Source organism: Oncorhynchus masou, chromosome 15 (genome assembly GCF_036934945.1).
Source record: "Oncorhynchus masou masou isolate Uvic2021 chromosome 15, UVic_Omas_1.1, whole genome shotgun sequence".
NCBI classification, from domain to species: Eukaryota; Metazoa; Chordata; class Actinopteri; order Salmoniformes; family Salmonidae; genus Oncorhynchus; species Oncorhynchus masou.
The window spans coordinates 40,193,915-40,205,186 of record NC_088226.1 but is presented as its reverse complement, the minus strand read 5'-3'; the positions used below and the strand labels follow the sequence as shown (position 1 = coordinate 40,205,186).

At 41.4% G+C, this 11,272-nt stretch overlaps 1 protein-coding gene across 1 annotated transcript; it reads left to right on the top strand.

Annotated features, from left to right (window-relative positions):
• The first annotated feature begins 4,260 nt into the window (after positions 1–4,260).
• Positions 4,261–6,806, top strand: LOC135556242 (proteasome subunit alpha type-7-like). Its single transcript, XM_064989262.1, has 7 exons — positions 4,261–4,475; positions 4,861–4,987; positions 5,146–5,270; positions 5,588–5,710; positions 5,923–6,042; positions 6,283–6,345; positions 6,446–6,806. Exons 1-7 carry the CDS (start codon positions 4,374–4,376, stop codon positions 6,539–6,541), a joined length of 756 nt encoding a protein of 251 aa, XP_064845334.1. The 5' UTR covers positions 4,261–4,373; the 3' UTR covers positions 6,542–6,806.
• Positions 6,807–11,272: the final 4,466 nt, after the last annotated feature.

The window sequence follows — 11,272 nt, the reverse complement described above, 5'->3', positions numbered from 1 at the left end:
CCACTCTCCCAGTGCTCTCTCCCTCTTCCTCTTTGTGTGTGTGTGTGTGTGTGTGTGTGTGTGTGTGTGTGTGTGTGTGTGTGTGTGTGTGTGTGTGTGTGTGTGTGTGTGTGTGTGTGTGTGTGTGTCTGTGTGTGTGTGCGTGTGCGTGTGTGTGTGTGTTTGTGTTTGTGTGTGTGTGTGTGTGTGGGCGAGACAGATGTGCTGGAGGCAGATCAGATCACCACCAGCTGCAACCTGTTCCATAATCAAGATCTCAACAAATACTCAGTCCTGCCACTTCCATGCTGTAAGATTGCAACCTCTGCTCAGTCAGTCTGCGGTATATGCTGTCCGGCCATCGCGCAGCCATATATTTATATGTACATATTCTTATTTATTCCTTTACACTTGTGTGTCTAAGGTAGTTAATGAGCGTTTCGCGTTCAGAGCACACACTGGAAGCTCTGGCCAAAGAGTAGGGTTGATCCGAACATTCTGACCTCACAACAGCAGTCAAGCTAACTGACTAACATTGGCTACCTTGCTAGCTACTTCCAGAAACATAATGAGAGAACACCCCACTCTGACCATTTTACACACCCTAGCAGTGCTGGTTAGGCTGTTTTCATGTTATCCAGAGCGTTGATGACTGTAACTGTACTGCTGGCAACAATTTATTTACGTTTTTTTGCCAATGTTTACTGACACCGGCCATATTCAACGGGTGTTGAGCGTTTGTAAATACTTCAGTTATTCTGCGCTCTGGCACACTAAAATGAGCATCTTTTGTTCAGACATGTAGCTAGCTAGCTAGGTAAACAATTAACCATAATCCCAACTCATGACGCTACTACCCTGCATGAATCTACAGGTAGACTAACCAACCAGGTTCAATGTTAGCTAGCTAACATTAGGCTATAACTAGTGTCTCTGAGATACGAATTATAAGATCATACACAAAACGTTAGTTAGCGAGTAAGCCAGCTAACGTTGGCTAGCTAACTAACAGTACACTTTAACTTGAAATTAAAAGACCTTATGTCAAAATTATAAACGTGAAATATCTGAAAATGTTACCCGTGGTCTGAAATCGGAGTAGATAGCCAGAACAAATTTACCAGCGAGTATGTCTATTAACAGCAGCTTCATTAAATAGAATCCGCAAAACACCAGTCTCAACGTCAACAGTGAAGAGGCGACTCCGGGATGATGCCATTCTAGGCAGAGTTCCTCTGTCCAGTGTGTGTGTTCTTTTTCCCATCTTAATCTTTTATTTTTATTGGCCAGTCTGAGATATGACTTTTTCTTTGCAACTCTGCCTATAAGGCAGATAACAATTTGATAATACAGAAAGTAACCACCACAGCACCCAGCCTAGACAACGCAGGAGTTGCTTCGGGACAAGTCTCTGAATGTCCTTGAGTTGCCCAGCCAGAGCCCGGACTTGAACCCGAACGAACATCTCTGGAGAGACCTGAAAATAGCTGTGCAGCAACGCTCCCCATGCAACCTGACAGTTTGAGAGGATCTGCAGAGAAAAATGGGAGAAACTCCCCAAATACAGGGGTGCCAAGATTGTAGCATTATACCCAAGAAGACTTAAGGCTGTCATCGCTGCCAAAGGTGCTTCAACAATGTACTGAGTAAAGGGTCTGAATACTTATGTAAGGGTGACATTTCCATGTTTTATGTTTTATAAATTACATTTCTAAAAATGTGTTTTTGCTATGTCATTATGGGGTATTGCATATAAATTGATGAGGGAAAAACAATTTAATCCATTTTGGAATAAGGCTCTAACGTAACAAAATGTAGAAAAAGTCAATGGGTCTGAATAGTTTCAGAATAGTGGCCACTGTATGTCTGTTATAAAAAGATGTTCTGTTTTTTTGACACAAAGATCAACTGTACTAGTTGCTCAGGCTTTGATCTTGTCCCATCTTGAGTACTGTCCGGTAATATGTTCAGATGCAGCAAAGAAATACCTAGCAAAGCCACAGCTGGCTCAAAACAAATCATCACCTCTTGCCCTTAAATGCACACAGAATTAACATCAACATCATGCATGATAGTGTTTCATGAGGGTTGAGGAGAAATTGACTACTTCTCTTTTAGTCTTTTTAAAGAAACATTTGTGTGTTGAAAATGCCTAACCAGTTGTATAATCTATTTGCATACACTTCAAACAGACACACAATCCCCACCAGACATGCCACTATGGGCTTCTTCACGGTACCAAAACTAAAAACAGATTTACTGCGTCGCTCAGTTGTCTATAGAGCCATGCCAATGTGGAATGCTCTGCCAACAGAGGGAACTCCGGCAAAAAGCAAATTGAGCTTTAAAAAACACTTCAAAAACATATTGTATCACAGCATCTCTCCTCTTTCTGAAGATCTAATTTAACTGTACTGTATATAAGAATATATTATGAATATTCATATATGAATAGTTTGTAAATAGTATTTTAGTTGTCCCTTCGTGTCTCCTATATTTAACTCTTATTTTATGTTGTTATTGTCTATTTGTCTTGTGTTTGTACTCAATGTTTTATGTTGACCCCAGGAAGAGTAGCGAATGGGATCCAAATGAACTAAACTGAACTAAACCCAACTGATAGTCCACTCCTGCCCTTGATCTGACCCTGTCCATACTCCACTGACTGTCCCCTTCTCTCCTTTACTAATTATTCATATTTATATATTTTTAATAAAGGACTAGTTTTCCTTTATTAAAGTGACTAGTCCCATTATTAAAGTGACCAATGATTCCATGTCTACAGTATGTACATAGGGCAGCAGCCTTTAAGGTGCAGGGTTGAGTAACCGGGTGCTAGCCGGCAGAGTGATGGCTATTTAACAGTCTGATGGCCTTGAGTTAGAAGCTGTTTTTCAGTCTCTCAATTCGAGCTTTGATGCCCCTCGCCTTCTGGATGATAGCGGGGTGAACATGCAGTGGCTCGGTTGGTTGATGTCCTTGATGATCTTTTTGGCCTTCCTGTGACATCGGGTGCTGTATGTGTCCTGGAGGGCAGGCAGTGTGCCCCTGGTGATGCGTTGGGCAGAACGCACCACAGTCTGGAGAGCCCTGCGGTTGCAGGTGGTGTAGTTGCTGTACCAGGCGGTGATACAGCCAAACAGGAGGCTTTCAATTTTGCATCTGTAAAAGTTTGTGAGGGTCTTAGGGGCCAAGACAAATTTCTTCAGCCTCTGGAAGTTGAAGTTACGCCTTCTTCACCACACTGTCTGTGTGGGTGGACCATTTCAGATTGCAGTGGTGTAAAGTACTTATGTAAAAATACTTTAAAATACTACTTAAGTCATTTTTTGAGGTATCTGTCCTTTACTTTACTATTTATATTTTTTTTACAACTTGTACTTTTACTCCACTACATTCCTAAAGAAAAAAATGTACTTTCTAATCCATACATTTTCCCTGACACCCAAAGGTACTTCTTACATTTTGAATGCTTGTTCAATTCACGCACAAATCTCTGGTCATCCCTGCTGCATCTGATCTGGCAGACTCACTAAACACAAATGCTTTGTTTGTAAATTATGTCTGATTTTTGGAGTGTGCCCCTGGCTATCCGTACATTTAAAAAACAATAAAATCATGTGCTCTGGTTTGCTTAATATAAGGAATTCAAAATTATTCATACTTTTACTTTTAATACTTAAGTATATTTAAAACCAAATACTTTATGACTTTTATTCAAGTAGTATTTTACTGGGTGACTCACTTTTACTTGAGTCAATTTATATTAAGGTACCTTTACTTTACTCAAGTATGACAATTGGGTACTTTATCCACCACTGTCAGATTGTCAGTGATGTGTACTCCAAGGAACTTTTGACTGTCCAGTCGATGTGGATAGGTGCGTGCTCCCCCCTGCTGTCTCCTGAAGTACACAAGATTGTTACTATTATTATGAATAGTAGCCTTGTAACTGTTGTTACCATGACAACTATCTAGTAATCATTACTTTTAATGCTGTCAACAATAAGGTCAATGCTATAATATAATTTGTGCTATAAAGGCAATGCACTTCATTTATTTTTTCATATTGTTAAAGTCTGCTAACATTTCATCATAAAATTTGTACGAATTTCGACCACTTGTATTATTTTTCACAATCTTAATTCCAGACTTGTATTTTGAAGGAAAATCACAGAGGTCACGGCCTTATGCCGCTTAGTCTTGCTTGTTCTTGCTGGTGGAACGGACGTGATGGGATCAAACGCACCGCCCTTTCAGCGTTTCCATACCAGCGCATGCGCAAATTGGTACCATTCCAAAGCTGTCATTGGTCCAAAGCCTTAGCGGGTTGTTTAGCTAACAGGTGAACCCTTCGTATTTTTTATTTATTTAACTTTTCTTAGTAGTTAGATATGGCTGCTAGATATGATAGAGCTATAACGGTCTTTTCCCCCGATGGACATCTGTTTCAAGTGGAATATGCGCAAGAGGCTGTGAAAAAAGGCTCGACTGCGGTGAGTGTTTTTAGCTGACGTTAGTTAGCTTAACTAGGCAAGCTAGTTAGCTAACGTTAGCTAGCTACTTGAAGTTGCGTTTGGTTTCCAGTCTTAACTAAGATACTTCAGTTGCTTTGTGAAGTCGAATTGACAGTGGATTGTCGTTTTAGTTGCAGAGAAGCATCTTGCTCATTTTCAAGCTAGCTAGTTACATCGTTAGCAGATAGTTAACGTTACTTACACATCGGGGCCAGCATGACTTGCATGTTGTTGCTAACCTGCCAACTATCCCAGCTAGCCAAAGTTGCCGAACAGGTCGTCTTTATGCTCATCTCAGAAAAATGATATCTGTATAACCTCATATGAATCTATGCAGACTAAGCATTCTTCTTAATGTGTATAGGTTGGCATCCGTGGTAAAGACATTGTCGTTCTGGGTGTTGAGAAAAAGTCTGTCGCTAAACTCCAAGAGGAGAGGACTGTACGCAAGATCTGTGCACTGGATGATCATGTGTGCATGGCATTTGCAGGTAATGGGAATAGTTATCATTTAGCCTGTGCTGTGTATTTCAGATGCAAGGCCTGCTTTTTAGTGTGTGAAAGAGTAGGTGTTTTGTGTTGGTTTTGAGTAATAGGCCTGAAATGTATGACGTGTCTAGATAATATTGTCTTTCTCCTGTCCTTCCAGGTCTGACGGCAGATGCTCGTATAGTTATCAACAGAGCCAGGGTAGAGTGTCAGAGCCACAGGCTCACTGTAGAGGACCCTGTTACGGTGGAGTACATCACACGCCACATCGCTACACTCAAACAGGTAGGCTGCATCAACACTGGTATGAAAATGTGTCGTTGCCACACTCCACTTAAGTGTTAATATATATCCCATTTAGCAGACGCTTTTGTCCAAAGCGACTTACAAGTCGGCTGGGGCCACTACTTTTACATATGGGTGGTGTTCATTCGGGCAAGCTGTAGTGAAATAGAAAATGAAAGTGAGTTTCTTATTGGTAGTGGTATTCATCTCTGTTTCACTTCTCTACCATTTGGTGCCTAATGAACATGACCCTGCCATTTCTCACACACAAACACCTTGAGTAAGAATGTATCTCTCTCTTAACCCCCCTCCTCCAGCGCTACACGCAGAGTAACGGACGAAGACCCTTCGGTATCTCTGCTCTAATCGTGGGCTTCGACTGTGATGGAACCCCACGGCTGTACCAAACCGACCCGTCTGGAACATACCATGCCTGGAAGGTGTGTGGCAGACAGTGGCCTCATGTCTGGCTTTATGGATAGAAAGCAGAACACACATGCCCACACTAGTACTGGCTTTATTCAACTTATTTGGAGTTTTTAAGAAATGGTGTAGTATATTGCCTTGGATGTGTGGTTTAATCAGTCACTGTTTCGTAAGGTTACTTGCTTAGCTTTTTTTGTTGGTAACCTCTCCATCTACTCTTCTGCAGGCTAATGCTATCGGTCGCAGTGCGAAGACTGTCCGGGAGTTTCTGGAGAAGAACTACACAGAGGAGTCCATCGCCACTGACAACGAGGCTATAAAGCTGGCCATCAAAGCCCTTTTGGAGGTAGGCTAGTGCAAGCACCAGCACTTGCCTGATCCACACTATATGGCCAAGGCGAGCTCTACTAGGCTAACCTGATTACGTGTCCACTATAGTTGCTGGAAAGGACTGTGAAATGAAAATATCTACACCGGCAACTATGGTTTGGGTCGGTTCTATAGTGTAAATCGGGCAACTAAGTCACTCATGGTGGTTGATGGTAGTGAACAACAGCATGCTGACCTCCTGACCCTATCCTCACAGGTCGTCCAGTCAGGAGGAAAGAACATTGAGCTGGCTGTGATCAGGAGAAATCAGTCATTGAAGGTACACGCACTAATAGCTCAAAAGCAGTTAACTGATTTATTCTCTGGATGGAAGGATTTTGTAATCATTACTAATTCCCTGTTTTGTACATATTTCTCAGCTTTTGGAGTCTAAAGAAATTGAAACCCTTGTGACTGAAATTGAGAAGGAGAAAGAAGAGGAGGCAGAGAAGAAGAAGCAGAAGAAATCAACATAAATCAAATTGGTCTTTCACATCACCTGTTTTCACTTTGTGTGAGGATAGGGTACGTTTCAATTCAGGGTGCCTGCATTCAATACCCACTGTATCCAACAACACACATTCCTGTCTCCATTTCTTTTGTAGTGTGGTTACATTAGCTATGACCATTCTGTTCACTTATGTTAGCACATTACCCTGAAATGGAGCACTTGACTCCAAAAATAATGCAGTTTATTAATGTAATATTGAACAATAAAATATTCACCTTTTCTATTTTCAACTGACCAAATGTCTCATTTACATGTTATCAAGGATTGAGAAGGAAAAAACTTTCCCCTTCAGGAATTGATCTGTATGCAAGTGCTTACTCTAAATAGCAAATAGAATAGAACCAAGAGATGAGAATTGTTATGCATTTTTTGCAAATGGGATAGCATTGGCCAATTTAGTAGTGTACTGTTATGTGCAAATAATAGGTACCAGTCTTTCCAGAACTTTTATAGTGAAACTGAATATGGTTCATGTGCTCACCTTTGGGGATGCTTGGCTTGCAGGCAGCATCAATTCTGGAAACCAGTTTATTTAATTTTTTTGTTTGTCAGGCAAGAACACATTACAAAACCACTGTACACATCTAAATAATATAAGATGACAGATCACATTTCATCATTCATCAAAGATTGCATTGTAATATTTTATAGTCAGTTTCACCACAGGTTTTAAAGAGGTGTGGCAATTTGTATGTGTCTTTTCTGGGGCTTGGGAGTTTTTCCTTATCTCATGACCTGGTCAGGTTAAACTTGGGGTCCTATATTCGTAGTCTACAGTGCAACAAAATATTATTATACACTAAACAAAATGAGCTGTTTCATGAGCTGAAATAAAAGATCCAAGAAATATTCCATACATAGAAAAAGCTTATCAAAAATGTTGTAAAAATTTGTTTACATGCCTGTTGGTGAGCATTTGCCAAGATAATCCATTCACCAGCCAGGTGTGGGATATCAAAAAACTGATTATACAGCATGATCATTACACAGGCGGACCTTTAAAAGGCCACAAAAATGTGCCGTTTTGTCACAACACAATGCCACAAATATAGCAAATTAAGGGAGTGTGCAATTAGCATGCTGACTGCAGGAATGTTCACCAGAGCTGAAAATCACATTTTAATGTGTCTTCCTTAACAGTCTGACACCACTTGTGTGCGCTAGTGTTGCAAAATAAATTTAGAAATCTGTTATTCAATTATTGCACCCACACTGCTTGCATGCTCCATCGAGTGTCTGCTTTGCCAAGGGCTAAAATAGAAATAAGTTCTATTTCTGACGCAGATCTCGCTGCAAGTCCTGCCTCTCCCATCTCATTGGTTCATAGAAGCAGGTACCCACGTGCCATTTCCTCATTGGTTATACCCACGTGGGTGACTGAAAGACAAATGAGGTCGGTGGCGGTAATGCACCTAATTTATATAAGATGCCAATCGCAATATAAAGTCCAGAGAGGAAGAAGCCTGGAAGGAGGAGAGATGACTAGAAACGATTCGGTTGACCGTTTAATGTGTGGAGTAATTGTCGGAGTAGAGGACCTTGTGCATTTCGGGTAAAATAACAACTCAATGTTTATATCCCATGACAAATTAGCTAGCAACAGCAAGCAATCTAAATAGGACAAATTAGCTTGCAAGTGCAAGCAAGCTAGCTAAATTGCCATACATGTTTAATGCTTTTCAACCTACCCTGAAATTAATGTAATTGGTTCAGAGTTTGTTTTGAAAATTTAAACTGTGTGTCGTGATCGCGTTTGGTGTGGGGGGACAAAATAAATTTATGCACGATGATGCACCACACAGCCGTATTAGGTTCCGTGTAAGCCCCCCTCCGTATTCGAGAATATGAGACTACGTCCAACTGGCCTCACAACCACAGACCACGTGAAACTGCCAGCCCAGGACCTCCACATCCGGCTTCCTCACCTGCGGGATGATCTGAGACCAGCCACCCAGACAGCTGATTAAAGTGGGTTTGCACAACTGAAGAATTTCTGCACCAACTGCCAGAAACCATTTCAGGGAAGCTCATCTGCATCCTCATCGTGCGTCGGCTTCGTAACTGACTTCAGTGGGAAAATGCTTACCTTCGATGGACACTGGCACACTTACTCTTCATGGTTGAATCCCGATTTCAACTGTACCGGGCAGATGGTAGACTGTGTTTGGCGTCGTGTGGGCGAGGGGTTTGCTGATGTCAACGTTGTGAACAGGCATAAGCTACGGACAATGAACTCAATTGTATTTTATCAATGGCAATTTGATTGCATAGAGATAATACTGTGATGAGATCTTGAGGCCAATTTCCATGCCATTCATTTGCCGCCATCACCTAATTTTTCAGCATGATATTGCATGGCGCCATGTCGCAAGGATCTGTACACAATTCCTGGAAGCTGAAAATGTCCCAGTTCCACCATGGACTTCATACTAACCAGACATGTCACCCACTGATCAGGTTTGGGATGCTCTGGACCGAAGTGTACGATAGCGTGTTCCAGTTCCCGCCAATATCAAGCAACTTCGCACAGCCATTGAAGAGGAGTGGGACAACATTCCACAGGCCACAGTCAACAGCCTGATCAACTCTATGCAATGGAGATGTGTTGATGGTGGTCACACCGTATAGTGACTGGTTTTCTGATCAACGCACCTACCAACAGATGCATATCTGTATTCCCAGCCATAATCCATAGATGAGGTCCTAATACATTTTATTGCAATTGACTAATTTCATTATTCCGACTCATAAAATGTCAGATACTGTAGGACCAAAGGACATTTAATCTCTGATGTAATATAAGCATTATATTGTTGTATATTTTGATTATATAGTGTATTCAGACCCCTTGACTTTTTCCACATTTTGTTATGTGACAGCCTTGTTCTAAAATTGATTAAATTGTTATTTTTTCCTCATCAATCTACACATAATACCCCATAAAGACAAAGCGAAAACCGTTTTTAGAAATGTTTGCAAATACCTTATTTACATAGCTATTCAGACCTTTCGCTATGAGACTCAAAATTGAGCTCAGGTGCATCCTGTTTCCATTGATCAGCCTTGAGATGTTTCTACATCTCGATTGGAGTCCACCTGTGGTAAATTCAATTGATTGGACATGATTTGGAAAGACACACAGTTGACAGTGCATGTCAGAGCAAAAAACAAAGCCATGAGGTCAAAGGAATTGTCCGTAGAGCTCCAAGACAGAATTGTGTCAAGGCACAGATCTGGGGAAGGGTACCAAAACATTTCTGCAATATTGAAGGTTCCCAAGAACACAGTTGCCTCCATCATTCTGAAATGGAAAGTGTTTGGAAGCACCAATACTCTTCCTAGAGCTGGCCGCCCGACCAAGCAATCTGGGGAGAAGGGCCTTAGTCAGGGAGGTGACCAACAACACGATGGTCACTCTTACATAGCTCCAGAGTTCCTCTATGGAGATGGGATAAACTTCTAGAAGGACAACCATCTCTGCAGCACTCCACCAATCAGGCCTTTATGGTAGAGGGGTCAGATGGAAGCCTCTCGTCAGTAAAAGGCACATGACAGCCTGCTTGGAGTTTGCCAAAAGGCAACTAAAGGACTCTCAGATCATGAAAAACAAGATTCTCTGGTCTGATGAAACCACGATTGAACTCTTTGGCCTGAATGCCAAGAGTCATGTCTGGAGGAAACCTGGCACCATCCCTATGGTGAAGTATGGTGGTAGCATTATGTTGTGGGGATGATTTTCCGCGGCAAGGACTGAGAGACGAGTCAGGATCGAGGGAAAGATGAACAGAACAAAGTACAGAGAGATCCTTAATGAGAACCTGCTCCAGAGCGCTCAGTACCTCAGACTGGGGCAAAGGTTCACCTTCCAACTAGACAACGACCCTAAGCACACAGCCAAGACAACGGCGGAGTGGCTTCGATCGAAGTCTCTGAATGTCCTTGAGTGGCCCATCCAGAGCCCGGACTTGAACCCGACATGAGGCTGTAATTGCTGCCAAAGATGCTTCAACAAAGTACTGAGTAAAGTGTCTGAATACTTGGGTAAATGTGATTTATATGTTATGGGGTATTGGGTGTAGATGAATGAGGGGGAATAAAAATAATAATATCAGTTTTAGAATAAGGCTGTAACGTAACAAAATGTTGAAAAAAAGTCAGGTGGTCTGAATACTTTCCGAATGCATTGTATATATTTTCATAATGTGTTATATTGTAGCATTGTATTAATTTTGATTGTTATCCGCCCAGAGACTACAGATGAAAATTTGCTGTCTAGCTAAGTCTGCTGCAATGGCATGTTGTACATGGTCCCTGACAAATAAACAAATAAAATATGAACTGTAACTCAGTAAAATCTTTGAAATTGTTACGTTTATATTTTTGTTAAGCATAGATAGCTTCCATTTTAATCTGTGCTATGTCTGTAGGCCAGTTTTTTTTAATTGTCGTGTCATGTCATTCAGGAACACTCTGGCATAAGGTGGATCAAAACCTTTCAAACTACCACAAATCTTGTCATTTGTTCTGAATCTGATATCAAAAAAGCCAGAGACAACTTCAATGGACAATTTACTCTGTAGTTTTGTGTACCACTATAGCAGGGCAGCGTGTTATGCAAAGAATGGCTCCAATAGCTAGGTTTCCATCCAATTGGCGACCGATTTGAATGTGAGCATTCTGAAATCCGCATCAAGAA